The sequence below is a fragment of the Ogataea parapolymorpha genome, chromosome VII, assembly GCF_000187245.1.
Source record: "Ogataea parapolymorpha DL-1 chromosome VII, whole genome shotgun sequence".
NCBI classification, from domain to species: domain Eukaryota; kingdom Fungi; phylum Ascomycota; class Pichiomycetes; order Pichiales; family Pichiaceae; genus Ogataea; species Ogataea parapolymorpha.
In genome coordinates this window covers 155,825-183,041 of record NC_027860.1, presented here as the reverse complement: position 1 = coordinate 183,041, position 27,217 = coordinate 155,825, and the positions used below count along the sequence as shown (strand labels likewise).

At 48.8% G+C, this 27,217-nt stretch overlaps 13 protein-coding genes across 13 annotated transcripts; 9 read left to right on the top strand and 4 right to left on the bottom strand.

Moving 5' to 3' along the window:
* Positions 1-11: 11 nt before the first annotated feature.
* Positions 12-1,661, bottom strand: HPODL_02494 (Aspartic proteinase yapsin-7; the record flags this gene model as incomplete). The annotated part of the gene is made up of 1 exon (XM_014076801.1): positions 12-1,661. The coding sequence occupies one exon, from the start codon at positions 1,659-1,661 to the stop codon at positions 12-14; it is 1,650 nt and encodes a 549-aa protein (XP_013932276.1).
* A 309-nt stretch (positions 1,662-1,970) lies between these two features.
* On the bottom strand, positions 1,971-3,212 carry HPODL_02493 (Zinc finger protein STP2; the record flags this gene model as incomplete). The annotated part of the gene is made up of 1 exon (XM_014076800.1): positions 1,971-3,212. The coding sequence occupies one exon, from the start codon at positions 3,210-3,212 to the stop codon at positions 1,971-1,973; it is 1,242 nt and encodes a 413-aa protein (XP_013932275.1).
* Positions 3,213-3,623: 411 nt separating this feature from the next.
* Positions 3,624-5,309, top strand: HPODL_02492 (putative transporter; the record flags this gene model as incomplete). The annotated part of the gene is made up of 1 exon (XM_014076799.1): positions 3,624-5,309. One exon carries the CDS (start codon positions 3,624-3,626, stop codon positions 5,307-5,309), a length of 1,686 nt encoding a protein of 561 aa, XP_013932274.1.
* Positions 5,310-5,400: 91 nt separating this feature from the next.
* HPODL_02491 (putative transporter) lies at positions 5,401-6,735 on the bottom strand (the record flags this gene model as incomplete). Its single annotated transcript, XM_014076798.1, has 1 exon — positions 5,401-6,735. One exon carries the CDS (start codon positions 6,733-6,735, stop codon positions 5,401-5,403), a length of 1,335 nt encoding a protein of 444 aa, XP_013932273.1.
* Positions 6,736-7,345: 610 nt separating this feature from the next.
* On the top strand, positions 7,346-9,556 carry HPODL_02490 (uncharacterized protein; the record flags this gene model as incomplete). The annotated part of the gene is made up of 1 exon (XM_014076797.1): positions 7,346-9,556. The coding sequence occupies one exon, from the start codon at positions 7,346-7,348 to the stop codon at positions 9,554-9,556; it is 2,211 nt and encodes a 736-aa protein (XP_013932272.1).
* Positions 9,557-9,783: 227 nt separating this feature from the next.
* On the top strand, positions 9,784-14,211 carry HPODL_02489 (uncharacterized protein; the record flags this gene model as incomplete). Its single annotated transcript, XM_014076796.1, has 1 exon — positions 9,784-14,211. The coding sequence occupies one exon, from the start codon at positions 9,784-9,786 to the stop codon at positions 14,209-14,211; it is 4,428 nt and encodes a 1,475-aa protein (XP_013932271.1).
* A 33-nt stretch (positions 14,212-14,244) lies between these two features.
* HPODL_02488 (Member of the Sec24p family) lies at positions 14,245-16,968 on the bottom strand (the record flags this gene model as incomplete). The annotated part of the gene is made up of 1 exon (XM_014076795.1): positions 14,245-16,968. One exon carries the CDS (start codon positions 16,966-16,968, stop codon positions 14,245-14,247), a length of 2,724 nt encoding a protein of 907 aa, XP_013932270.1.
* Positions 16,969-17,042: 74 nt separating this feature from the next.
* On the top strand, positions 17,043-18,566 carry HPODL_02487 (exonuclease 1; the record flags this gene model as incomplete). Its single annotated transcript, XM_014076794.1, has 1 exon — positions 17,043-18,566. One exon carries the CDS (start codon positions 17,043-17,045, stop codon positions 18,564-18,566), a length of 1,524 nt encoding a protein of 507 aa, XP_013932269.1.
* Positions 18,567-18,620: 54 nt separating this feature from the next.
* HPODL_02486 (uncharacterized protein) lies at positions 18,621-19,916 on the top strand (the record flags this gene model as incomplete). Its single annotated transcript, XM_014076793.1, has 1 exon — positions 18,621-19,916. One exon carries the CDS (start codon positions 18,621-18,623, stop codon positions 19,914-19,916), a length of 1,296 nt encoding a protein of 431 aa, XP_013932268.1.
* Positions 19,917-19,991: 75 nt separating this feature from the next.
* Positions 19,992-20,732, top strand: HPODL_02485 (uncharacterized protein; the record flags this gene model as incomplete). The annotated part of the gene is made up of 1 exon (XM_014076792.1): positions 19,992-20,732. The coding sequence occupies one exon, from the start codon at positions 19,992-19,994 to the stop codon at positions 20,730-20,732; it is 741 nt and encodes a 246-aa protein (XP_013932267.1).
* A 70-nt stretch (positions 20,733-20,802) lies between these two features.
* On the top strand, positions 20,803-23,160 carry HPODL_02484 (uncharacterized protein; the record flags this gene model as incomplete). The annotated part of the gene is made up of 1 exon (XM_014076791.1): positions 20,803-23,160. One exon carries the CDS (start codon positions 20,803-20,805, stop codon positions 23,158-23,160), a length of 2,358 nt encoding a protein of 785 aa, XP_013932266.1.
* A 71-nt stretch (positions 23,161-23,231) lies between these two features.
* HPODL_02483 (54S ribosomal protein L35, mitochondrial) lies at positions 23,232-24,278 on the top strand (the record flags this gene model as incomplete). Its single annotated transcript, XM_014076790.1, has 1 exon — positions 23,232-24,278. One exon carries the CDS (start codon positions 23,232-23,234, stop codon positions 24,276-24,278), a length of 1,047 nt encoding a protein of 348 aa, XP_013932265.1.
* A 77-nt stretch (positions 24,279-24,355) lies between these two features.
* On the top strand, positions 24,356-27,076 carry HPODL_02482 (Nonsense-mediated mRNA decay protein 2; the record flags this gene model as incomplete). Its single annotated transcript, XM_014076789.1, has 1 exon — positions 24,356-27,076. One exon carries the CDS (start codon positions 24,356-24,358, stop codon positions 27,074-27,076), a length of 2,721 nt encoding a protein of 906 aa, XP_013932264.1.
* Positions 27,077-27,217: the final 141 nt, after the last annotated feature.

Genomic DNA, 27,217 nt, shown 5'->3' with positions numbered 1-27,217 from the left:
ACTACAACAGTTCAGAGAAAATACACAAAAAGCACCAGAAGAACCAGCAGGGACGGCAGTGCCGTGCTCTGGCGGTGGCTCGAAGCCGCGCTTCTAGTTGAGCCGGAATAGGAGCCAGAGGGGGATGGTCCTGCTGAGGTAGACGGCGAGTCGTCTGAGCCCGTAACGTACACTTCACCGTCAGAAACGAACACCTCCGTGTATTTGGGCAGTTGAGAGGGTTTCAGAGCGTACGTGGTGACAGTCATGGTGATCTCCGAGTAGCTGGAAATGTTATTATACCGAGCGAGAGGAATGGTCTCTGACTCCATTGGATAAAGAACGTCTGCCTTGGTATTCTTTTTGTTGTCGCGCACAATGTTGGAGATTGCCAGCGTTCTGTAATCGTTGTTGACGGCCAGATATATGTTCTTGAGGAAAGGAAGACCTAGCAGAGAGTATCCGAAGGTGTTATCTGGGAGAAACGCAAGAGCACAAGCTTTATCGCCGCTTTGGAACACCAGGTCCGAGCCGTCGTCGTTCTTCTGCTCGTACAACACGCTACTGATGGGCATCTTCACCACAAGGTCTCCGAGATGGATGTCGATGGTGCCGACAGAGCCAACGTCGCAATTGACAAGCCACACGTCCATGTCGCTGGCATAGTACGCGTTGAGCTCCAATGCCAGCTCAATGAGCGTCGAGTACGGAATGAAGTTGTACAGCGTCCGCGAGTCCAAAAGCGCAGGTTTCGGGTACGTTCCCGTGGCGTTCTGTTCGGTGAATGTGTGTGGGAACATAACTGACTCACCATCGCTTGCTGTGACGCCGATGCCGGTTATAGGAACAATCGGTAGCGTATCGGTGTATCCGCCGTTGATGGTGACAAAACGTTGCGTGACATCAACAACGGGCACGAAGTCGTACTGGTAGAAGTCGCCGGAAATTCGCGTCGAGGAGACCCCACCCAAAATCAAAACTGGGTCGCTCTTATTTACCGTGCTTGTGACTAGCGAGTAGGAACTATTTTTGATAAAGTCTGCCTTTTTGAAGTAGTCAATGAAACTGACAGAGTAATCGTGGCACGGGATTCCCAAACCGAGCGCGCCCGTGTTCACATTCGAGTCGTTAGCGTACAAAAATCTCATGTCTTGGAGGGCCAGCGAGTGGTTGACAGAAGAGCCGTTTCTGAATGCGTCCTGGATGGGGAAGTCGAAGCCATCGACTGCCAAATGTCCCGAGATTTCGATACCGTCGAGGTACGAATAGTCCACTCCAGTGGCGTCGTCCTCGCTGTCAACGGCGATATCGCCAACACCAGAAAAATACGACCCACTTGAAGAGCTGTTGAGGTCGTAGACACCCAGCGGAGCGCAAGGAGTGACGTACGCAGAGGCAGTTCCCGAGGTGGTGGAGTCTGCTGTGGTGGAGGTCGCGCGCGCGGTTGGGCACGCTGTAAAGCTGTCTGCGCCGGGCACCCAGAGATTTGCGTTTCCAACATCTAGTCGTAACTCGAGTGTTTGACGAGGACTTCCTATTTCGATTGTGTAATCAATGGCTCTGTTGTCTCTGACCTTGAGCTTGAAAACCGGTAGCCAGTCGACGGTGGCGGAGGCCGAAGTAGTGTTCTTTGCCATGGCGGCCGTGAGCAAGGCTAAGAACAGCACCTTCAGCTGGAACATGGTCGGAGCTAGTCTAGTCTTAAAAATAAATTTTCAGGTATTTATAACTATGACGCACGACTCTCGAAAACTGGGCTTCTGTACAGTTGGTTGGAATCCACAAAAAAGTAGCCGCCGCGGACGTATGCACTAACACGTTTTTTTTGCCGAAAATAATACTGAAAAGCAATTTTAACGGTGTCTATTGTATGGAAAAAATACCCTTGCTTGTTTAGAATCTGGCAAGGGTTCCCCATCGGGAAATGCCTCCTTTTGGAAATCTCAGACCGTGTACCGTATATCATAAATCCTGATAGCTCGTTCAATATTCTACATAGCATATCCCGTAAAAGCGAAAGGGTGGTTTGGCGTGTATGATGAAGTCCACATCGGCTGCGGCTGCGACCGGAACACATACGGCGAGTTCTCCGAGTCCAGAGAGATGTAATCGTCATCGTCGTCCGCCACGGATGGCGGCGATTGCGATGCAACATACCTGTTTTGCACAGGAGGAGCAATCTGGAACGTTCCGTACGTCGGCATCGGTAGCGCAACCGCTGTTGCAGCACTGTATCTAGGTCCCTGCGTAAATTGACCACTAATCTGCGGCGATGGAGTAGAGGTCAGTGAAGTCGGAGAATTGATCATCGCTATAGGCGTCTTGGTATTCGTCTGCGCAGCCACGTCGAGGAGCTTCGAGTGCTTTCCGGTCTTCTTTCTTCCTAGCTTGAGTCGGTCGAGGTATTCGCTCGATAGACCAGGACACAACCCCAGCTCCAAATGCCGCTCGACCCAGATTTCGTTGTTCAAAAACTCTTCGCCGCACGCCATACACCAGCCACTGACCCCGGTTCTATCACCAGAACGCACACCCTTGGGGTATTTGAAATGTCTTGCCTTTAAATGTGTTTTGAATGTATCTCTTCGGGAAAATCCGCCGTTAACGTGGCACCTCTGCGACGAGTTGCCGTCGTAAAATGGACATGTGTACGCCTTCTTGGTAGAGTGTTTCTTGAGATGTCTGGTCAAATAACCCTTAATCTTGAACTTTGCGTCGCACTCTTGGCATTTGTAAAATTTGGACGAGTCGTTGTTCCCCTGCTCAGCATCTGGAGACGAGTCTGAGGTAGAAGACTCGCGCAAAGAGCTTGAGTTCGAGTTGGACGATTTCACGGAGGAAACCGGAGACAGCGCAATAAAGTCGTCTGTCTTGGCGACAGTCTCTTTGCTTTTCATGACAGGCGAGTCATTTTCAGACAGCGGAGACAGCTGGTGTTGGTGTTTGTCCACCAGCTGGAATTTAACTTCACCACTACCATTTTTGAAAGAGACATATTGCGAGTCGGTAGTGCTGCATGGCTTCAAATCTTTGGTGGTGAGATTTCTGAAAAGCTGAAAAGATGGCGGAAACAGGGTCTCCTTGACGTTGATGGGCGAGTCCAAAAAGGGTTGCGTTGGTTTCTTCCTCTGCGGGATGACGGTCTGGACAAGGCCCAGAATCAAAGTGAAAACAGCAGTTATGAACCCCTCAATATAGCCCACCATTCCAGGACTTTTGGAGCGTACATACATTGTTGTGCCTAGGTATCAAAGATAGAGAATCCGTGTAGTGCGTAACTGACTTGTCGTGATATTTTGCGTGTGTCTGAATGTTTGGGCAAACGATGGCTAGAATGGAGTAATTTTTTTTTCTTCGCCATTTTGTGCTGCCACAGCAAAAATAGAACACCCGTGCACCCGCCGTACATCCAGCAGTTGAGAGGGGAACGCAATTTAGCATAGCCACAGGGAGTGATCCCACAGAGGAATGTGAGTGACCATATTGCTGTCAGCGCTTTGACTCAGCATTTTTCGAGGCTTGGCGCACAGAGTTGCAAAAGTGCCTTCTCTTTCCTGCTTCGTGGAGTCTTGAAATTTTGAGCTCCCATATCCGCTTACCTCATCAGAACTTTCTCACAGTTGGCATTTTTAGATCTGTCTTACATGTCTACAGAAGCAAAGAATAGCCAAGACAGGTCTAGAGCAACGTCTCTGTCGGAGAGCACGCCTTCTGCGGTGGATTCCAGAAGACGTAAGAGCTCGCTCAGCGTGATCACCTCGAATTTGGGCCCACCAAAGGAGGCAATCGAATCCGCGTTAGGCACAACACAGGCTCATCGACGCTCGCACTCTGTCAACTCGCCGCTGCACGCGCGCAGTGCTCAGGGACTCGGATCTCCTTCACCCGGCCAGGACTCGTTTAACCTGGATTCTCTGGCCTCCCCCACACTAATGAGCTCAGGTAACTCAAGCTCCGGAGGCAGACTGAACCATTTTGCCCGTCAAGACCCGCAAAGCCTTGGTGACACGCCTGTTTCTCCTTCACGCAGTTTCTGGTTCAATATAAAGAGAGCGTATCCTCACCTGGGCATCACGATGATGTCTATCATCAGCTGGTACGGATTCTCGCTTAGTATTTCACTATACAACAGATGGATGTTTTCGAACAAGAATCTGGACTTTTCGTTCCCCATCATTATCACATCGTTCCACCAGTGCATCCTGTTTCTGTTAAGTATGCTCACACTGGCCATGATTCCGCGTTTTAGACTCAATTATCACTTCCAAACACAGTACGCCAGCGAGGCAGAGCATTTGATTTCCGACAATGCGAACTCCAGCGACGAGCTCAACGAGCTCCTGGAGACGAAAAAGCCCGAACAGCTCGATTACAGAATGCCAATCAGGGAGTATCTGACTAAGATACTTCCCTGCTCCGTGGCCTCGGCCGGAGATATAGGTCTTGGCAACACGGCTTTTCGGTTTATCTCTCTTTCGCTTTATACCATGATCAAGACGTCGTCGCTTGTGTTTGTGCTCCTGTGGGGTGTTCTGTTCAAACTCGAGAGAATGACCTGGAGAATCGTATCGATTGTGCTCATCATGACCATCGGAGTCATCATGATGGTCTGGGGCCAACACGAGGACGATTCCGAGCCTACTCCTATTCCAGACACGCCTGCTGCTGGTCAGATTGTGGCAGATCCGGATGAGGACATGACATCGAAGATTATGCGCAGATTGCTTAGCAGAGAGACCAAAGCTGCACACTTGATTTTTCTTGGCTCCATTCTTGTTTTGGGATCGGCGTGCATGTCTGGTTTAAGATGGGCGCTCACGCAAATTATGCTGAAACGAAATCCACGAACAACTAACCCGATTCTCACGATCTTGTACCTCTCTCCAGCAATGAGTGTAGTGCTGTTGATCATGGGCTCTTTGGTTGAAGGACTAAGGTCCTTTACCAGAAGTCCGATCTGGGAGGAGAAAGGATTCGGTCTGACCTGCTTATTGATTCTGATCCCAGGACTACTAGCATTTTTCATGACTCTATCGGAATTTGTGCTGCTTCAGTACGCCTCGCTTTTAACGCTTTCCATTGCTGGAATTTTCAAGGAGCTGCTTACCATATTCACCTCATGGCTCCTGTTTGGCGACAAGCTCACCTTTATCAACCTCGTGGGGTTGGCCATCACCCTTGCAGATATCGTGTGGTACAATTTCTACCGGTTCGACGAAATCCAAAACGAAACCAACGCTAAAAATAAAGTCACGCCGTCACCCTCGTTTGATGTTTTAGAGCGCGGGAGACAAAGCAGGGACATTGAGCTCAACGAACTCCGGGAATAATATATAGTGCTTGACTTTGAATAGAACATACACAAAATTAGTCTATCTATGGAGAGCACAAGATTAATATTTGTGCTATAACAGAGAGCACTCACTTGCGTCTGTCAATAGACTCAAGCTCATGCTCTTCAGTGACAAATCTTTCTGTGTCCTCGGAAGACGCAGCAGAAGCAGGCTTCACCGAAGATTGCTCCAATCTGTAGAGATTGTACCATGCTATGTCTCCCAGCGTGATCAATATACCCAGCATATTGATTGCATTGAGGTGGTCGCCAAAAATCAGCCAACCGAGGAATATGGTGATGAGCTCCCTGACAATACCGGCAATTGAGAGCGTCAGCAATGGTGCGTACTGTAGAATGATAAACTGAGACAGAGTTATGCAAAAAGCCAGGAAACCTGGGAATAAAAGCAACAAGCAGGTTCCCAAAATACCATACGTCTCCCAGACTTGCGATCCAAGAAAGTTGCCTAAGCCTTCGACCTGCGAACCCATGATAATCAGCGAAACGCACATGGCTGGACTCAGATAGAAAATGGTCAGAATTGGGTTTTTGGTATATCTGTTGCCACGCAAGACGATTTGAGTCAAAGCCCATCTGAGACCAGACATGCAAGATGCAAGCAAAACCAGGAAGCAGCCAATGATGATGGAAGATGCCGTGAGGGTGTCCAGGGCAGCAGAAGCTTTGGCCGTAGCACCTGTGAAGGAGGACGAGGAAACAAGGGCACTGTCTGACACCAAAGCGTCGGTCTGCTGCTCGTCGTCTCTAACACCCAGATACAGAGAAGCTGCTCTTTTAATTAGGTGCTTAACGAATTTAAGCTTCATTTCCCCTGCCTCCTCCTCGACAGCGGAAGGACTGGTCTCAGCCGAAGGCTCTCCTTGTCCATACACCATCATCATGACCGAACCAGTCATAATGAAGGTGATCAGACAAAGCTTCAAGGTGACCTTCTCCAGTCTGAGAAGGAAGCCCCAAAAGAGCGTAAAGATGAGCACTGCAGAGGACTTGAGCATAGTGTATAGCGAGATGGTGATATACTTCAAAGAAGAGTTTCCCAGGCCAATATCGCCTGCGGAAGCCAGCGCACACGGCAGGATCTTGGTGATATACACTTTCGGGTTGATGAAGTAGCTGAGATTTTCAGAGGAGGAGTGGCCTTTGGAGGGATCCACATAGTTCAGTCTGAATTTGGGCCAAAAAGTGAGAGTCAAACAACTGAGCCAAAATAACACAAATTGGTGACAGGCTGTAATTATCACGGGGAACTTGAAGTTTAAAGTAGGGTCTGAGAACATCCATTTGTTGTAAAGTGAGATAAGCAAACTAAACGAAAACCACGAAGCTATTGCGGCAAAAATGATTCCAATGTTTGGAACCTTCTGCTTCAGTTCCGCGTACGACCTGGGGATTTGGACCATGACGAAGAAGGATTGATGAAAGTTTTGACCTAGCTGTTCGTATATTTATTGTGAGACGCGCACGACTTTGGGTCGCGTCTTGCTTAGACTTGGCTTTGTGCGGACATCTAATTATAGCTACTTTGGTCTCCGAAAGGACCAGAAACGCACTGACCAGTTACAGAAGTTCAAGCAGACTTCTTTTCTTTATATTTGATCAGTTACCTACATGGTACCAATTCCGGAATAAATTACATAAATTACCCCCTTTACGTGAAGCTCAAAAAAGGCCGATTAGCTAAAATTTTCAATATTCAAAGATGCGCTGGAGGTGCGGATAAGGAAACACACGCGGCAGGTGAAAAAAAAAGTTTTATCTTGGCAAGAACTAGCCCGTGTATGGGTGTGGTGCGGCTCTCGTGGTTGGTGTCGGGGTTCGCTCGGTAAAAGTTTTAAAAATAATTTTCTTGTGGGCACGGGTGTAGGCACAGAATCAGATGATTTTAAAGTATCGTACGATTTTTGGTCCCTTAATAAACAGTTTAACAATATGCCATTTTCTATGACCCAAATTATCTGTTTACAGGAAAAAAACTTATAACCAGTTCCTTCTATCTGCGTTCTCTTCAAAATGTCACTTTTCGACTTCGACGCCTACAATGGTGCCATATCGTCATTGAACAAAAGAACATCCGTTTCGCGGTCTATGGATGAGGAGTATCCCTACTCTGATCTCAATTTTGCCGATCTGAACGATGTGATGAGCAGTTACAATTCCAGCGGCATGTCCCCTTACTCCAGCGGTTCGTCTCCAGACAACATGTTTCCAATGACATTTGACCCTCACAGCTATGATGAGAGCAATGACATGATGATGAAATCCGAGTCCACCAGCACTGTGACTGCCAACACTGGAGAACTTCCGTCGCTGTCCACAACAAGAACAGGTTCGACACAAAGCGACCCAGTTGTGAAACTGGAAGATGAAGATATCGCCATGCTGAAGCGCAGGAAACAGCCTAGCTCTAAGATAATCGACCATCCAATCTCGAAAGGCAAGAAGTTCAAATCACCTCATAACCTGATTGAGAAAAAATATAGAACTAACATCAACACCAAGATTGTTGAGCTGCGGAACTGTGTCCCGACACTACGTATTCTTGTGGCGAAGGAAAATAACCACCACACGAATTCCACAGTGAAAGATGATGAGTATGTTGATGATTACGAAGGAGACGGGTACACGGATGACGAAGAAAAGTTGGACGGATTACAACCGGCTAGGAAACTGAACAAGGCAACAATATTATCCAAGGCTGCTGAGTACATCAAACATCTTGAATGGAAGCATGAAATCTTGAAACGGAAAAATGAGCAGTTGACACGCATGCTCAAAAATGCAAACGCGGAGATTGACCTGACCGAATCCCCTGAGGAAGCGTTTAACCCCTCATACAGTGGCTCCAGTCACAATTCCTCGCCTTCACAATATTCAAATACTTCTCCAAACACCAACTCTGAAGGCTCAATGCCCCTGTCGAACAAAGTGTTGCTCGGTGGAATGACATGCATGCTGGGAGCATCTGCCTTTGACGATATGTCGGGTGGTGTTGGAGATAGAAAAGGTTTGTTTTCCATTCCTATCTTTGCATTTTCGACCGCCTCGTCGTCAACTTCGTTTAACCCATCTTTGTTGAGGCCTTTCTGGGGAGTCTCCAAGCTGCTGCTCTGTATTGCCATGTTTTATCTTTACATCGTGGCTCCGCTCCTGGGAACGGAGAAAAAGCAGTTCCGTCCCGTCAAGACGTACAACCGTCTGACGAATATGACTACTGCGGATGTCGAGCACTTACTGAAAACTGCGGATGCTTCAAAGCTTTATGTTGGGCTTCTTGGTTTGCTTTACATGGAGTCTAACGAGACAACCTTGTTTATGAAGTGTCTTTACATGAAGAAGTGCGGCAAGCTTGCGGGCTCGGCTCTTTTTGGACGTCAAATATTCGACCGTTGGGGAAAGTATTATTTCAACCAGTTGAAGAGTTCAGCAAAGGATTCTAAGCTTTGTCTGCTGTTGCAGAACACAACATACGAAGAACTGCCTATTATGCCCTTGAAACAATATGAACAGTTTGATTTTATTACGCAAATACTCCGCTCGCTTGCAGACTCTCTTTTCGAGGAGTCGCTCATGAAAATGGTCTGGTTCCATGCATTGAACCGCAAATACCAGGAAGAAAAACAAGACACTTTGGAGCTTGAGATCACAGCTACCAAGGTCCAGATTACACGCTTATTACAGCGCTGCGCCGATATCTCCAAAATCCTCGATCAACCAACTTCTCGGTGCTCCATCATCAAATTCCTGCTAAAGCCCACCGAGGACAACCTCAAGGAGGCTTTCAAAAACCCACAAGCTGACTGCGACATTGTTGTTGGTCTTGTCTGCTGTGTGCTGAAGTACCAACTGCTCAATTGCGCAGACCAGTACGAATTGCTGGTTGAGTGGTTCGGCAAGCTGCAGCTCCCAAAGTTCAGCAACGGAGTCTGTATGTCGTTATTTGAGTTCGTCGCCGCTCTCAATGTTTTAGAGCTGACCACGCCAGACCTTCTCCACAAACTCAACGAGTTTGACAACGACGAGGCGGAGAAGGAAAGCCATATGGATGCAGACGCGGACCATGCTCCGCGTCCGATCATCTCCAAATTGAACTTCAGACTACTCAACGTCGTGGCAAACATGCGCATATTTGCCGGAAGCGACAAATTCAGTGCTTCAATCGAAGCGAAGGATCAATTGGTTGATTTTCTCGTTGGACTGATCGAAGAGCTTAACGGATGCTAACACTTTTTAATTTATAGCTTATATATATAACACCTCCTGTCAGAAAACCGTACACCACGTTTTTCCGGCACTCAAATCGTTCGCGAATTTCTGGACAGCTAATAAATCGATCACCGCACAAGTTTGCACTAACCGAAGGCAGCGGAACACTCAAGCATCCAAAGTTGTACTATAGTTCTGTTTCAGATTGTGCTACTCCAGTGATCCATTTTCCAAAAGCCTAAAAGATGTATCCCTACGGTAACCAACAGTATGGCACTGGATATCCGCAGGCCACCGGATACAACAACTGGTCCTCCCAGCAGCAGCCGACGGGGGCTCCTCAGCAGCAGCAATACATGCAGCCCTCACTACAAACACAGCCTACTGGATTTGGATTTCAGTCCCAGGCTACCGGATGGAATCAACAACCACAACAGTGGAACAATCAATTCCAGCCGCAGCAACAGCAGCAGCAACAGCAGCAGACCCAACAGAACTGGCAGTTCCAGCAGTCCCAGCAACAGCCTCAGCAACAGTCTTACCAAAGACAAGATTTTCAGCCGGGCTATCAAGGCGGACTTCAGCCAATGGCCGCCCAGGCAACCGGGTACCAGCCGTCGTTGGCGACCCAGCAGACAGGGTTTCAGCCATTGACTGCCACGCAGACCGGGTTCCAGCCACGGACGTCTTTTGGAGGCAACCAGCCTATACAAAACAACTGGCAATCGCAAACTGGGGTGTCCGCTTTGCAGCCACAGCAGACTGGTTTCACTTCTTTGTTGGTGACTAGTTCGGAAAACGAAAACAAAGATATCAAAATTCCAAATATCAGACTCTCGTTCATCACTGCAAAGGAACAGGAGCGGTTTGAGCACGTGTTCCGGGTGAACGTCCCGAAGGGAGAGAACTCAATCGACGGCCAGACCGCAAAGAAAATCATGATGCAGTCTGGTCTCAGTGCCACCAAGTTGGCAGATATCTGGGCTTTGGCCGACACAACTCGCTCAGGAAGACTGCTCTTTCCCGAGTTTGCATTGGCGCTCCACCTGTGCAACATTGCTTCAAAGGGAGAGCAAGTGCCATACGAGCTGCCACTGAAAATCAAAAATGAGGTCAGCAGCTTTGTCGACGCAATAAACTTTTCCGTCAACGACTCGGCTCCTCAGCAGTCGTTCAACCCTCAACAGTCGTTCAACCAGATGCTTTTCAGCCAGCCAACAGGCGTCCAGTCATTCCCGCAGACCAGCTTCCAGTCGCAAGCATTGCAGTCTCAAGCCACTGGTCTCAGACCGCAACAGACAGGCTTTGGCGTGCAGACTGGTATCCAGCCGCAGCAGACTCAAGGAACCTTTGGCTTACAGCCTCAAAGAACCGGCTTTACGCAACAACAGACGGGTCTGCAGCCCCAGCGCACCGGATTCAACTTGCAACCGCAACAAACTGGGTTCAATTTACAGTCTCAGCAGACGGGCTTTGGCGTGCAACCACAGCAGACTGGGGCTCCTCTGCAGGCCCAGAAGACGGGCACTTTTATTCCATTGACTGCGCAGCAGACCAGCGGGCTCGTGCCAGTTGGTTCACAAAATACAACAGGGCTCCTGCCTCAAACGACTGGCATTGTGCCTCAAAGAACAGGCGGCTTTGCTCCTCAGCAAACGGGCCTGCTACCACAAACTACAGGATTCAATCCTCAACAACCAGGACTAATGCCGCAACCTACTGGCCTGACTGCCATGCCTACAGGAAAACCTGGCCAGTGGGGCTTTGTTTCCGCGCCAACTGGTGGACTGCCGGGACTGGACATGATGCAATCACACTTTATGCCTAACGCTTCTTCCCAGACTCACCATTTGACGAATGCGATGGGCGGAAATGCTGCCTCCAACGTCACATGGGCAATAACTAAACAGGAGAAACTCATCTACGACAACATTTTCAAGAAGTGGGACACCGACAGAAAGGGTTACGTCGAAGGAAGCACGGCAATCACTGTTTTTGGGAAGTCTGGCCTGAATAGACAGGAGCTAGAGAAAATCTGGACGCTTGCTGATTCTGGCAACAGAGGCAAGCTGAACAAGGACGAGTTTGCGGTGGCTATGCATTTGATCTACAGACGTCTGAACGGCTTTGACATTCCAGACGTCCTGCCTCCTGAACTCGTTCCTCCTTCCTCGAAATTACTACTCGAGAGCATGAATCAGATCAAGGGCAAGCTTATGGAAGACTCAATATCGAGCAGACCAAAGCCTATTTCTTCGTCAAGCACATTCGACGGTACCAGGTACAAGAATAATGACGATGCCATCGGGTATGTTAGCAACGCAAGACATAGAAGCTCAAAGAAGAAATCAGACGAAAAGACAGACAATCAGTTGACTATCGAAGATCTGAGAAAGAAAGTGCACGAGAAAAAGATTCTTCTCGATGCCATTGACGCAGCCGATGAGGATATTGCCAATGACTACGGCAAACAGAAAACCGTCAATGAAATTGATATGCTCAAGGTAAAAATTAGAGCTGCGCAGGACAAATTGAACGCGGCAGGGTTGGACGCCGGTTCTTCCATTCAGGAAAAGCAGAGGCTGTCTAAGGAGCTGAACAGATTGACTGACCGTGTTCCTAAGCTTGTTTCTGAGCTCGGCTCGATTGATGAGCAGATTAAGAATGCCAAAATTGAAATTGCCAGGCTCAAAATCCACAAGGAAAATCCTTCTGGTATCCAAATTAAGGGAACGGGCCGCAATGGCGAAGTCACCGAGGCAGACAAGCGCATCGCCAAGCAGAAAGCAATGTTGCAAGCCAAAATGGCGGCCCTGACTGGAAAGCCTGCTCCGAACCTCGACCAGTTTGAGGCTAACGAGGCCAGACTCTCTCAGGACATAGACCGTATTTCGAACGAGACTCAGCAACAGCAAACCATGATTAAGGACATTGCTGGCTCGATCAACGAGTTGGTGAACGACATTTCCAGCTCGCTGCATCTGACCAATTCTGCTCAAGTCGGCTATTCGAAATGGGAGCTTGGGAACGACATTCAGAGTAGCGATGTGAAGACGTTTATTCAAGAGCTGAACGCCTCAAGACCAGCCCCAAAGCCAAAGGAGCTTCAGCAACCAGCCGTACATACCCCTTCTGTTGCGCCGGTCAGACAGGAGTCTGTTTCTCGCTCGTCCACCCCATCTCAGTCTTCGGATAGCCTTGAGTCTCGGGCTCAACAGTTCAAAGAGCAGGCCCGTCGCAAGATGGAGGAAAAGCTGGCAAAACTGGGAATCAAGGGGTCACTGAAGAGAAATGATGTATCTGTGCAGGATTCTGCTTCTGAGACTTCTGCCGCATCTGTGCCTCCCGAAGCTCCTGTTGAACCAAAACAGGAAGCCCCAGCTGAGTCAGCAAAACCAAGTGTTCCTAAGCAAGCACCAGCTCCGCCAGCTCCTCGTCAAGTGTCCAACTCTCATCCAGCAAAGGAAGAGGACTCGTCGGATGACGACGACGCTGAGGAAGAGGAATTGAAGAGGCTTATTGCCGAGAAAAAGGCAATGGAAGCCAAAGAGCGTGAGCGGAAGTTAAAAAAGAAGCAGGATAGAGAAGCTCGTCTGGCAAAGCTCAGGGCAGAAATGGAGGAGCTCAAGAAAAAGGAAGCGCACAGTGAGAGCAGCGACGAAGACGAGTTGGCGGATTCACAGGCCGATCAGAAAGCTGTTCCTCTGCCGGCTGCTGTAGAACCAGCAAAGGCCCCAGAGCCCGTGTCTGCAGCTTCCGTTACCTCGGCCCACAGCAACAACCCATTCGCGAAAATGACTGCCCCTGTGGAAGAGCCAGAACCTAAGCCAAAGAGCAATAATCCATTCTTCAAGCCGCAGCTCACCTCAGAGTCAAGCTACGATGCCGATAGACTCAAGGCCCAGAGAGAGGCGCAAAGAGGTAAGAGTTTGAGCGATGACGGATGGTCCGACTCGGACAAGGAGGACGAGGACGAGGACGAAATGCCTGCTGCCTCGAAACAGGCCGAGCTGGCCTCAATGCTTTTTGGCGGGGGTGTGAAGTCTTCGTCGTCGACAGTGAATGAATACTCCACGCCTCAGACTGAGCAACAGAAGCCTGTGGAACAATCAGAGGCTGATCAGCCTGCTGAACAAACAGAAGTTGAACAGAACTCTTCTCCAGCAACGGCAGAAACTGTCACAGAAACAGTTCCTCCTGTTCCTGCAGCTCTGCCGGTGGACAAGCCAGTAATTGCGGAAATTCCACCCGTTCCGGCTGCTCCGCCAATTCCACAGGCCCCGGTTTCTTCTGCTGAATCAGACAGTTCCGAAGACGATCGCTTTGAGGAGGCTCCTGCTGCTCCTGACTCTCCTGACGATTCTGAGGCCATAGAGGCCCCACCCGTGCCTTCTGCGCCAGCTCCCCCAGCTCCCCCAGCATCTGTGGAGGCTCCGCCAATTCCGGCTGCTATTCCTCCTCCACCACCGCCAGCGCCCGCTCCGCCAGCTCCTGCTCCCCCTGCTCCCCCTGCTCCTGCCCTGGCTAACGGCGCAGCAAACGGAGCAGCCACCGGAGCAGCCCCCATATCAGCGTTGCTGGGCGAAATTACGCTCGGCAAGCAGCTGCGCAAGGTGGACGACTCCCAGAAACACATTGTCGAAGGAGGCACTGTTGGAAAAGTACTAGACTGATCTATAAATGCATTTATATGATTGTAAACTAGCTTAAAAAATACCGAATCTGCTGCCCAGCGAAACGGTATCTTTTTTATCAATGGCTGGAGCCGAAGAGTTCGTTTCGACTTTTCCCGTAATCTGCTTGTGAAGATGTTTAAGGAAATCAGAATACGACCACACAAGGTCGCCCGAGCGGTCCTCATAGAGAAGCTCTAAAAATTCAGCTTCGTTTGCGTCTGTTTTGAAACGACAGATCTGGACAGGGAAGAAGTCCACGTTGAGATAGTGCTTGCCCAAAAACTTGACCAGGTTTCGCACTTGCAATGAGATATGGGTATCGAGAACGGGCAACTGCGAGGCCAGAGGGTCCAGCTGGCTCAGCGAAGTAACATGCTCCCCGAAGAGATCTTGTAGCAGGAGCGGATTCACGTCGGTGTGGAACCAGAGGAATAATGACTTGCCGTTGAACACGAGATACGCTCCGCCCATCTCGAGGTTTGCCTGGCTCAATCCAATGGTTTTTGGGATAGAGAAAAATCCGGTCTGCTCGTCAAACAGACACTCCGAGTCGTCTAAGTCGTGCAGACTGATCATCACCGGATAGAGATAAACGGACAGTTTTTCAGGCGTGCTATTTGCAAGGTCAAACAGACTCTCGACTCGCAGATCAGGGTTTCCCGTGCGTTCTCTCAAAGCTTTGGTTTTCAGCGCAGACAGTAAAAACATCGGGAACGTGCGCAGCCCGTGGGGCAAAACAAGCTGACCAGGAGAAGAATTGTTCTTGGCAACGTACAGCTTGTACATTGCGTTGATGTCAGCCAGTTGAATGTTCAGGTAACTGCGCAGTGCAGCAAAGCTGATATTTGGCAGTCTGCTCAGGCTCTCTCTGAGTACAAGGTTCAAAACAGCGTCCTGGTCAGAGAACGAGAAAACATCGGCTACGCGTTCCGTCACCGACATAATGCAGTTGATGACACGCACTTTCCTCACGCCGTCCGCAGATGTGTAGAGCAGAGCAGCCTGGAAATGTGAGTCCTTTTTGGTGTCCAGCTTTCCGTCATAGACGAAATCGCAGGCAATGCTAGTCTGGCTATTGCATATAGGCAAATATGGCACTTCTGGCTGGCCTGAGGTGTGGAATCCACCATAGTATTTGTTTACCTGCAGTCCGTTTGAACAGCGCACCTTTAGCTGGCCCTGGTAGCCATACGCGTCGGCCACCAGATGCTTGACAGTGTACATGAGGTCTGCCTCGTCGCGGTCGAGATTGAAGCTGTGCCAGGTCTTGACTGAACCGCCGGTCTTTATAGGAATGAGTCCGGCATTGGCAAGGTCCACAGGCGTGTGCGCGCCGTTCAGGAGATGCAGGCCAATGTTTAATTTGACATATTCTTTCAGCAGGTCCTGATAAAATTTGCTTCCTGCAGTGATCACCTCTTTATCATAGTCGGGAGTAGTTTTTTGCGCAGGCAGCTTGACTGCAAGCGAGCCTGGTCCCCACGAGGGTAAGCCCGAAAGGAAGGTAATCACTTGGCCGCCATCGACTTCCTGGAGGATGGTTTTAGCGGCTAATAGTGCAGCGCCGTACGCTGGCTCCGGACCAGAGTAGTCGGTCAGCTGTTCGATGGTGCTCAGGGTGGCCTCGATGATGGCGTAGGAGTCTATTGGATCGGCGAGAATGCCGTCATAGAAGGGCACAAACGGGTCATCCAGGTCGCCGACCACTGATACAGTGGTCTGCTGCAAACTTGGGGCCAGGTTGTAGAAATATAATTTATTGGCGAATCCAACAATCGACACCTTGGAGCCCTTTGGCAGGTTGGATTCACCATTTAAGTACAGCGCCATTCTGATAGCAGAGCAGGCCGCCACATGGAACTTTGATCGAATAGCCTCGTAACTGAGGTCGATAAGGAACACGTGGTGGAGCGGATGAGAGTCCTTTTCGTCGAAATTGTAGTCTTTCGGCACAATCAGGTCGTACACGCCGGAATGCAGCTCGGGACGAACGTAGTAGTCCGACCTGACGCCGTTGGCATCGACCTGACTGACGTATTCTTGTGGAACAGGACTGGAAAACGTGCAGATGTTGCAGATCATATTGTATCCGCCGTGCTGCATGGCCGGGTTAATGTAAGCTCTGCACCGTCTGCACCGAGGAACCGAGGACATTTCGCGGAAGTCGACTTGCGGAACGGGCTTCTCTCCAGGCGCGATCGGTGCAAAGGGCGTGAGAACCAGCCCTAGCGGGATCTTCGTTTGTTGTCTCAATTTCTCGGAGCTAGGGACGCTGTAGAGTGTCATTCTCGCAAATTTGGGGGATGCGTTGCCCTGGTCGACAGCAGTGTACTGTGTTCCTGCGAGTGGAGGTGAAACGTTTTCAAACGTCAAAAAATCAGAGTCCTTGTACGTGTAATCTAGCTGGTATCTGATGCTGGGGATGGAGAGATCGTCTGTGGCTGCTGCGTCCAGTCCGACGTCAGGCCTTTGTGGCTGGTATTGGCCGGTCTGAGGGTACTGCTGAGTGGGCACGGCCACCTGCTGGGGTATCGTAGGGGCTGGCGCTCCTGGCTCTGTAGGTTGGCCGTAGTAGTGAGGAGCCTGCATGCCAGGGCTCATTGCAGCCGCGTTAGGGTCAAAGCCAGAGTCCACATGATCGTCTCTGATGTAGTCTGGGACCAGCTGGTGATGCACATGGTTGGTCTTTTTTTTTCTGGCGCCTTTCAGAGAAAGATTGTCCAGTTGAGTGACTGTTTCCTGATATTGGTTCATCACAAATATGGCACGAATTTTCTTCGTTGTTATTTTTTTTTCTTTGGATCGCGCTCGAGAGTAAACACATAAAAATGGGGGTCACTGGTTTACTGCCGGCGCTCAAATCTATCCAGGAAGTCAGCCATTTGGAGAAGTATAGGGGCAAAACACTCGCTATCGACACGTACGCGTGGCTGCACAAGGCAATCTACGGCTGTGCCATGGAGATTGTACTGGAAAAACCTACAAGAGCGTACCTGAATTATATGAATAGACGACTAGACATGTCGGCACATTACGGCATTACTCCGTACATGGTTCTGGACGGAGACTACTTGCCAACAAAGGCGAACACGGAAAAAGAGCGCGAGGGACGCAGAAAGGAGTACAAACGACTGGGTCTCGAGGCCCTACGCGCAAACAAACGTTCGGAGGCATACAACTATTTTAATAAAGCGTGTGATATCACGCCACAGATAGCTAAATCCGTGATAGAGGCACTGAAAAGCAGAAATATCCAGTATGTGGTTGCCCCCTACGAAGCAGACGCACAGATGGTGTATCTAGAGAAACATGGTATTGTGCAGGGAATAATCTCTGAGGACTCAGATCTTTTAATTTTTGGCTGCCAAAGACTTATCACGAAGTTGGACGACTCTGGAGCCTGTATAGAGGTGCGGAGAGACAAGTTCAAGGACTGTCGGGAGTCTGCAATTGGTCTTTTCTCCAACGAGCAGCTGAAGCTAATGGCTATTGTCAGCGGATGCGACTATACGAAAGGAATCCCTAATGTCGGAATGCAGCGTGCAATTAACCTTGTGAACAGGTACTCGACAATCGGAAGGCTGCTGCAGGCAGTCCGTTACGAGGGAAAGCTGAAAGTCCCTGTCGAGTTCGAAACGGAGTATTACCGTGCTATCACTGCATTCAACCATCAAGTTGTTTTCGACCCTCGAACACAGAAACCCGTGCATCTGAACCCGTTGTCCCCGGAAGACGATATCCTCGAGGTTGAACGGTGTGCAGGGAAAATACACGACGACGAACTTCACCGGAAAATTGCCATTGGCGAGCTGGATCCAATAACGAAGCTCCCGTTGTCGGGCCGCGAAGCCTCTAATACACGGCCTAACATCGCTCCCAAAGCGCAAATCACCACAAAGGCACAGGCTAGAACAATCGATACCTTGCTCCAAGTCAAAAGCAAGCCTGTGGTGCGGTCTGCGTCAGAGCCAACGGCCCGCAAGTCTGCTATCAGGACCATCGACCATTTCATGTCAGCCCAGACATCCAATGTGAAGCGGCGCAAACTGCTTTTTGGCTCACAAGACTCTGCGTCCGAAACTAGCACATATTTTACTCGATCTACTGCATCTACACTCACAGAGGACACGCTGAGCGTGTTTAGCGAACAAAATTCGAGCGACTACAACATAACAGACCCAGACGAAGACGAGGAGCCAATTTTCCAGGTGTCTGTCACACACAAACAAAGCGTCCGCATGCCATTGCGGGATATGACGAACCAGGTTCCGCAAAAGTTGGAAGCCAAAAATGCTGGTGGCCCGATCCTGGACAGAAGATCGTTGAGCTCGTTTAAATATAACGGTAAATAGATCTGAAAATAAGGCATTGAAATTTTTTTGTACGCGACTGTGGGGCAAATCTTGATGGAGACGGAGCAAAAGTTAGATACACTCCAATCTCAGTTTCCAGAAGTTAGTAAGGATGTGCTGCTGGAGCTTCTAGTCGCTTTTGATGGCTCTGTCAAGCAGACGAAGCTGATGCTCGAGGAGCAATTCGGGCCCCGGGAGATCAAGACAGAGATCAAGACAGAGATCAAAACAGAGATCAAGGGGAAGTTTTCTGGTATAAAGCGCAAGGCGGATAGCGGTACTACTGCCAACGAATATTGCTCCTTGACAAAGAAGAGAACGTTTCCTCAAAGACAGACATCATTCAAGGTGTCGAAAGCTAGCGCTAACATTTCCACCACCCTATACAATAAAGAGCAGATTGAATCCATGGTTCCGTATCTGAGATTTTATCCCAACTTCCTACCCAATAGTCTTGCAGACAGTCTTCTAGATGAACTTTTGTCGAAAAGAGCCACGTTTAAAGATAAGATGTTCCACATTGCCGGTAACGAATGCCACTCAAACCACCAATCGACGGTGTTCTACGACGGCGACATACCGAAACAGCGGTACGACAATGGATTCTACCATAACTCAAAATACATGGCTCAGTCGTTCACAGGAAATATACGAACAGCCAAATTCCTGATCGAAGACCAGGCGAACGAAGTGCTTGCAACCACCAAGAGACACCCACTCCAGGTACAGTCCGAGTGGCGCGCATCATTGTGCGTGGGAAACTACTTCCATACAAACAAAAACAATCTCGACTGGCACTCAGACCGTCTCACTACCATTGGACCATTGCCGTTGATCTGTTCGCTAACTTTAGGAGCGACCCGAATATTTAGAATCAGAAAGCAGTACGGTGAGAGTCCGATCTACAACATCCCGCTTCCACATAACTCCCTATTGCTAATGCTTCCAGGCACACAGGAAGAGTTCAAACACTGTGTACCGTCGTTGGGGAACTCCCTTGTGGCTAGGCATCCTAAAGCTAACGAGACCAGAATCAACCTCACTCTCCGTATGAGTCGACCTCACCTGCTCAACAACACGCCATTCTGCCCGGTTTGCAAGTCCGCCATGACTTTGCGCCGCATGTTCAAGAAACCCGCGTCCAGGGGATACTATTTCTGGCTTTGCGACGGAGGCTACCATTCAGGCAAAGAATGTCCGGGTTTCTATTTCGCCAACCTGTCTGACATCGAGAAGCCGCACGCAAAGCTATATACCCGCGATGTAAAACATGCAACTCGCTGGCTGGCAGAGGACGACCATGAGGCTAAAACTGCTACAGAGTTTCACATGGAAGATGTTAAAGATTAGGCGGTGCAAAATTGGGGCAGTGCACCAGCGGAATTTCAGCGTTGCTAAAATTAAGCCAGGAAGAAAGACGTGGCAATGAAAGCGGTGAGCACATGGCTGTTCCAGTCCACGGATGAGCGTCCAGTGACTCCCGAACTGGATCTGCAAAATGTGCACAAACTTGCGATTCCCACCTCGCCGTCCCCGACCCAAAGCGAAGCAACTAGTCACATCTATACAGGGACCCTTGCAGAAGGTCTGGAGCTACTGGCAGAGGCGTTGCAAGGAGACTCGGACCATCTGAGCGATGCCTTTGCCAAGATTCTGGACTCCATGGTCGATTCAGGGTTAGTGACGTCCACTCTGTACAAGATTGACGACGAGCTGAAATTCCTGATTATGGAGACGTTTCTATCCGACAGCAATCTGGTCGAGCGGTTCAAAGTGCATCGCCAGCAGAACAGAGAGCGAGACGCTTTGCTGGCGATCGAGCGGGCCAAACGGGGATTGGAAATGGCGAGCAGGACAGGCAGCTCTGTGAGCCATTCAGAGCACTTTCCTCCAGAGGACGAGAGTGCGAGATGGACCTTGCGGTTTGTGGAATTTGTCGACCTCATTCTCACAATGTGGGACTTGCTCTTCACCGGCATCATCGGTCCGATCGTCTCCTACTTCTATGCTTGTCTTTGCGAACAGAGCTCCAAGTACGACATTGGCAAATATGTTGCAACAACACTTTTGTTCTGCAACATAATTCTCCGCCGGTTGGTTGCCGTTTTAGGGCGTCTTGTCGGGCGTCGCGAAAACCCGCGTATCACGTCTTTGGGCCCAACGTGATGTTTATTTATTTTTCGACGCGTGGGTGCACGAACACGCCTCACACCACTCCTGTTTTTCTGTTTACCGGATGTTTCAAAGGAACACCAAAAAGTTTGAGGCAGGTGCGGAACCTGTTTGTAAACTTGAAACAATCCAGTATCTCAGCAATAGCAGACCCTTTGCTAACACTTTGATTGGAATGGCGCCGTTGACTCCGCAACCGAAGCGGGAGCATATCCACGAGCAGAGATCAAGAAACGACTATGGAGCAATGTCTCAGTTCACCCCTCCGAAGTCCTCAGAAAAAAGACATCCAGAAGGGCTTAACATCATCCATGAGGACGAGTCACTATTTTCGGAGCTCATGATCCCAATCAACGGCAGTGACGACGAAGATCAGAAAGATTGGGTTGAAAGGATCCTCAAACAGCAAACACAGGAGATACGTTCGTGCGACTTGCTTGCGGACTCCCTCGTGAGTGGGAGCAGTCCCACTCTTCCAGACGAGTCTCCAGCGGCCACCGTTGACATGAAAGACCTTGACAATCTGACTGCTGCGGAGGACCGACATGATGACATGTTGCGCATCTTTAGTGTCCTTCGTGATGGACTTCGCGACTACAACTACCAACTTGCTAATGCCGGACCGGAAAGCGTGGTTATGGTGCGCTCTGACTTCCTTATCAACTACGGCCAGAGCGTCGGGTGCACTCTGCGCACAAAGATGATCAACGATTACTTGACGATGGCCAGAAACGACGAAGAGCTCCTCAATTACGGATTATCGCATCAGCTGGCAGACATGACTATTCTGGAGGAAATCCGGAATTTGGTCCGCGAAAGCGACCGCAAAAGAAAGCTCTACAATAAAAGAAAGAACACGATGATGGAAAACAAGCGTTCTGTCGTGAGTTCTACTCCTGAAATTGGTGGCAGTCCAGCAGAAAGTGGGGATAGAAAAAAGAAGAGCCGGTCTGGAAAAGCTAAGGGTTTTAGTGTGGAGAAAATCTGCATAGGATACTATGGCAATAATCATCTGAGCGCAGTTGCCAACTTGGACCAGATTTTAAAAGTTGAAGAAGACGAAAAGTATGTTATGGACCTTCGCAACAAAAACAACTTTTTGAGAGCTTGCATTGATGACATCTACTCGCCTAATTTAGTGTTTGACCACTCTTTACTGTACACTAAGGTGCCATTGAACTTGAACCCTGATTTGAGCATTGATTTGGAGTCTAACAGGGCCGTGGCTTACGCAGAAAACACGCTTTGGGTAGCTTCCCATCTGGCTCCAAATGCAGTTTCAAGCGAGAAATTCTCCAGACTTTTACAGATGCGGGTCATCGTCAAAGTCTACGATTGCGACAAACTGTTGCTAAAACGCACCGAACCTGTTACCGGGCATCTGCTCTCGGACAACGCACATATGAAAATCAACTTGCCTCTGAACGCAAAATACTGGTCCAGTCTGATCAACGAGTATTCAAACGGCTCTATCGACGGTTCCAAATTTGAAAATATCCATATCACCCACACGATGTATTTTGACGAGGAACCAGATATCGTGAAAACGGGTAAAGACGTTCCTATTCATTCGTTGATATGGGAATTCTTGTTGAACAACCAGATCAACTATCTGCCGCACTCCGTTAGTGTGCAGAAGAAAACGGATCCGCGAAAGCCGCTGACGATCAACAGCGTGAGGTCCAACTCGTTCTGCGAACCATGCCCGGTTGCAAACAGAGGTCACAAAAGAACCAGATCAAGATCACTCACTGACCTGACTACTCTTCGTCCACAAATGCATCCACCGCCAATGTTCCAACAGATTGTGCCAAAACCTCAACCATTGCAAGACATCGCCGTGAGCTCTGCTCCGGCCATCCAAACACGTTTTGCTATCAACGATCCAAAAAACATTCAACGGTATCATATGCATTTGCAAGCTGCACAGATCAGGGCGCATCAATCTCAGCAGATTGCATTGCAACAACAGCAACAGCTGTACAACAGCTTTTATGGCGCTGGGCCAGAGGTCCAGTTCATTCCTCAGGAATTCCAGTATCCACAATCACACAACAGCTCGGATGACTCGATTTCCTCCAACTCTTCCATCGATCACACGCATGCCTCGTTTTCGGGCTCGATCCAGACTACGAAAAGCTCGGTCAGTGGCTCTACAGGCGTGACTCCTCGACTAAAGGAGTTCCAGTTTGAAGTTACCACTATACCTCCGCCCCAGGAAGCAGAATTTGGCTCTGGAAATCAAAGCTCACCTACATCGTCGACTATCTCTGCCCATTCCAACGATGGGCATGAGAGCTCGAAAAAGAAGGGCGGCACCAACACACAGCCGTACCTGCCCGGTATGGGTTCGATCAACCTCAACGTCGGTGATGGCAGAGCCAGCGAGCTGGATTGGAAGTTTTACTACTATAACCCTTAAGGACAATTTATATTTTGTATTCGTTACCCGGAACGTATTTTTAAAAAAAATCTTTGTTCATCGGTTTGTCCATGTCTGTGTCTAAAGGAGTGTGGTCAAAGTTTGTGAAGCGGTCGCCAACTTTGGCGTTACGCAACAAGGCTCTCCGAACTGCTTTGCTGAGCCCTGATCTTCCGTCTGGCCCAGTTTCTTTGCGGTCTAAAGCCAGCAGAAGGAAATACCAATCGATCGAAGGTCTTGACCAAATCTACCCGCTAGCATACGAGATTTTGGAGAAGCGCAGTGAAGACATCTACTCGAAAATTGAAAGCCTCGATCAGAACAGTCCAACGTACGCTGAGCAAAAGGAGAAACTTGAGGTCGCGGCTGAAAAATTCAACCCTGAGGTTGTGTATATGGCAGAGTACATGAAAAATAGCCTCGACAGAACTCAGCCCGTTTTCAGACACTACCTGAAGAAAACATGGGAGGGCTACTCCAAAATGCTGCTCATGCAGAGACTTGAAACTTTGGCTGTTATCCCAGACACACTTCCTACCCTGGAGCCAGAGGTCGAGGTCAAGCTAAAGTTCCCACATAACAATCAAGATAGATGGATACAACCGGGAACTTTGCTCTCATCAAACGTTACCAAAATGCCACCTTCGCTCGAAGTGATTGAGTTCAAAGAGACTACTGGTGACCTGTATACCGTCTTGATGGTCGATCCGGACACTCCCGATCTCGCTCAAGACAGCTACTCTACTACGCTTCTATGGGGAGTTAAAGATGTCAAGCTCTCTAACACAGACTCCATGATTGACGCCAAAAAACTGATGCAAAACGAAGACTGCGAGTTTGTTGAGTACCTGCCCCCAGTTTGTGAGAAAAACACTGGAAAGCACAGAATTGCATTTTGGGTGTTCAGGCAGGACGGCCCGCTGACAAACGCTCCTAAAGGACTGAAAAGAGAATTTTTCAAGATTAGACAATTTGTGGAGGACAATAAGCTCACACCGGTTGGGGCGCATGTCATCCGTACGTTGTGGGACAGAAACACAGAGAACGTTAGAAAGATGTACGGCCTTCCCGAGGGACGTGTTTTCACCAGGGAACGGGTGCCATTCTTGAAGAATTGAAGACTTTGTATATACTAGCATAATTTACAAATAATGCACTAAAAGTAATTTTTCGATATTTTTTCTTCGTCGCGTCGATGTCTGAGCCATGTGAGCGTAGAAAGCAACTCCGCGACCTGAACCAGAAAGCATGGGGTGGTGAGCTGCTTGTCGTGGACTCTCCTGATACCTCTTTGAAAAGCAACATGGCTGTACTTAAGAAACTAAGTTCGGCCATCACAGCAGAAACACAGAGTTCTTTGATAGACTCGATCAAGAGAGTTTCACTTGAGAAATATTTGGACGAGTTGATCCCTGCAACGGCGGACGGGCTACTTTCTTTGAAAAAGAAGGACACAACGGCTGCCGTTGAGGTGCTTTCCGTGCTCCATCAGCGATTTTCGTCTCGTTTTACTCTAAAATTGGCATTATATTTTTTCCGTTCAGTTGAGGATTTTAGGGAACCCGAGCATCTGTCAGTCTTGGGCACTCTGATGAGATTGTATTGTGAGATGTACTTGGTTGATCTTATCCGATTGGATGATAGTGTCGATAAGAGCAAGCTGCCCCGGTATTTGCTGAAATCAGACAGGCCTCTTCTTCTGGCCTACATCTCACAGCTACTCTCTCAACACGCTAATAACATAAAGCTACTCCCGATTGTCTCAGGATTCGTTAAGAAGTTTGAAGATGTACTCTTTTGCGAGAATGAGCTTCTAGGCCCGTCAGAGAGACTATCATTAATCAAGCTTTTCACTAAATATAGTGAACATATATGCAAACTGACTGAAAACACACATCGAGAAATATCTAGTTTGGTGGACCAAGTTAATGAGATATCAAGAAAAACTGGTAAAGTGCCCGAATCACTTGAATCTGAGCTCAAGGAGAAGAAAGACGAGTTTGCCAAATTGGAAGCTTATTCAGAGTTTGCACATGAGGTGTTTTCCATTGAAAAACCCTCGCTGGCTCGGGAGGCGGAACCGACCGCCAAGATCACGGCTATTTCCGGACTTTCAGAATCAAACCGTTGGGAGAGCGAGGAACAACGCAAATTTTATGAAGAGGTGCCTGATATCTCTGAAATGGTGGATCCGAGCCTGCTTTTGAAAAGGGGGCCAGACGTAGAAGAGAAGAAAGCTCGTAAAGATGAGCTCTCCACATTTATCGAACAGCTCGACGCTGCTACTACTGCGGAGGAGGTGGATAACAAAGCCCGTGAATTTTGGCAGCAGGAGATGTACACGAAATCTGCGGAAAGTCGTCTCTATCGCCACGCCTACTCTCAAAACATTAACTCTAAAGCCTTTGCAAGGTTTCTATGCATCAACCGCAATGTTTTCAAGGCTCTAATTCAAAAAATAGAAAACAAAGCTGACACCATCCTGAAAGATCATCTGACGATGTCGCATATAGATTACAACATGGTCAGGCTATATTGCGAAATGGCTAACTTCAACTTGGTTTCAGGTACCAAGTTTTTAGATATTCTGAGGGTGCTAGTGGTAAGTGTTGGGGAGGGGGCAGGTTTGGACCTGCTGACACTATTCTTCGATTATTCCAGATTCACCATTCTCTATCGACCGGAGTATGCTGAGTCCGTCAACAACATACTCCATCTTCTTCAAAGCGTGATAAGCAGGCTGCATGGAGACCGTCAAAAAGCTGCACAGGCATTTCTTTCGTCGCTTGCCGTTGCTGAAGAGAAGGTGCAGGTCGACACAGCAAAACCTAAGATACAATTCCTCGATTATATGCTGAAACGGGCTCTGCAAAACCAGGCTTTCTTTCCTGCGCTTCTTGAATTCGAATGGGACCCCGAATCGTATTCCAAGATCGTGGAATTCTTTACCCATCCAGAGTCGATAACTTACGACGAGATCCCTGCTCTTGTTTCTTTTCTTAAATGGTTAGGCGAGCGTGATCCAGTTTTAATCACCGTTGTGGTTGATAGCCTGGTAGAGGAATTTCAATCTGGCTTCGAACTAAATGATTTCCGTCAGAATAGAAAGAGAATGGCGATTGCAAGCTACCTGGCGCAACTCGCCATTAAGAGGTTGATAACGGCCACACTCTTTCGAAATATAGTCAAATACGCGATTTTCGAATCTGTTCATGGCGATCCATCTAACTGGTTCTGGGCGAAGATGGTGTGCTTATTTTTCGAACTTTCAAAGAAAGATATGCCGTTGGAGTTGATGCTATTTGACTATCACCTGTTGCTCCAAGGTGAACCGCCCCTTGACCTGAACTTGCGAGTAGTTAAATGTTTTGAGTCACGCGGCGTAAAACGCTCAAATAGCGCTGCGGAGGCAGCTAAACGGATCAGTGAAATTAGCAAAGCCGCCCGTCAAACGCCTGAACCTGAGCAGGAAGATGACGAAGAGCTGGATCAGGAGGCTGATGAGCTTTCAGACTCAGAAGATACAGAAGATATTGGCGACTCGGAGACCGAGGATGAATCTGACGAGGACGATGACATTGAATCTGAGCTAGACGAGAATATGATCAACGAACAGCTCGAGATGAGCATTCAGTCAGAATTCGACAGTATGCTGGCCGCAAGTTTGAAAACTTCCAGCTCAGCAAACCCTCGGCCTCGTGTACGTCAGCCTGTCGGCGCGATTGTTCGTAAGGAACAAACGGAAGACGGAGCCAACAAGTTTACGTTTTTAACGAAATCGGGAAACAAGATTGCGGCGCGAAAAATCGAGGTTCCCGATCATGTGGACTTTGTTGCTGAGCAACTGACCAACGCAGAGCTGTGGGAGCAGGAACGAGACAGGATCAAGGACTTTGTGCTCAGTCAGCACGAATAATGTGCTTTGGTGCAAGGGTGTATACTAAATCAAAAAAAAATACAAGATTTAGCTTTTCTCCGGCATGGGGCAGCTCATAACCTTGGACAAGTTTTTCCAAAGTTTTATTGGTGAAATAATAGAGGGGAAAACAAATAGACC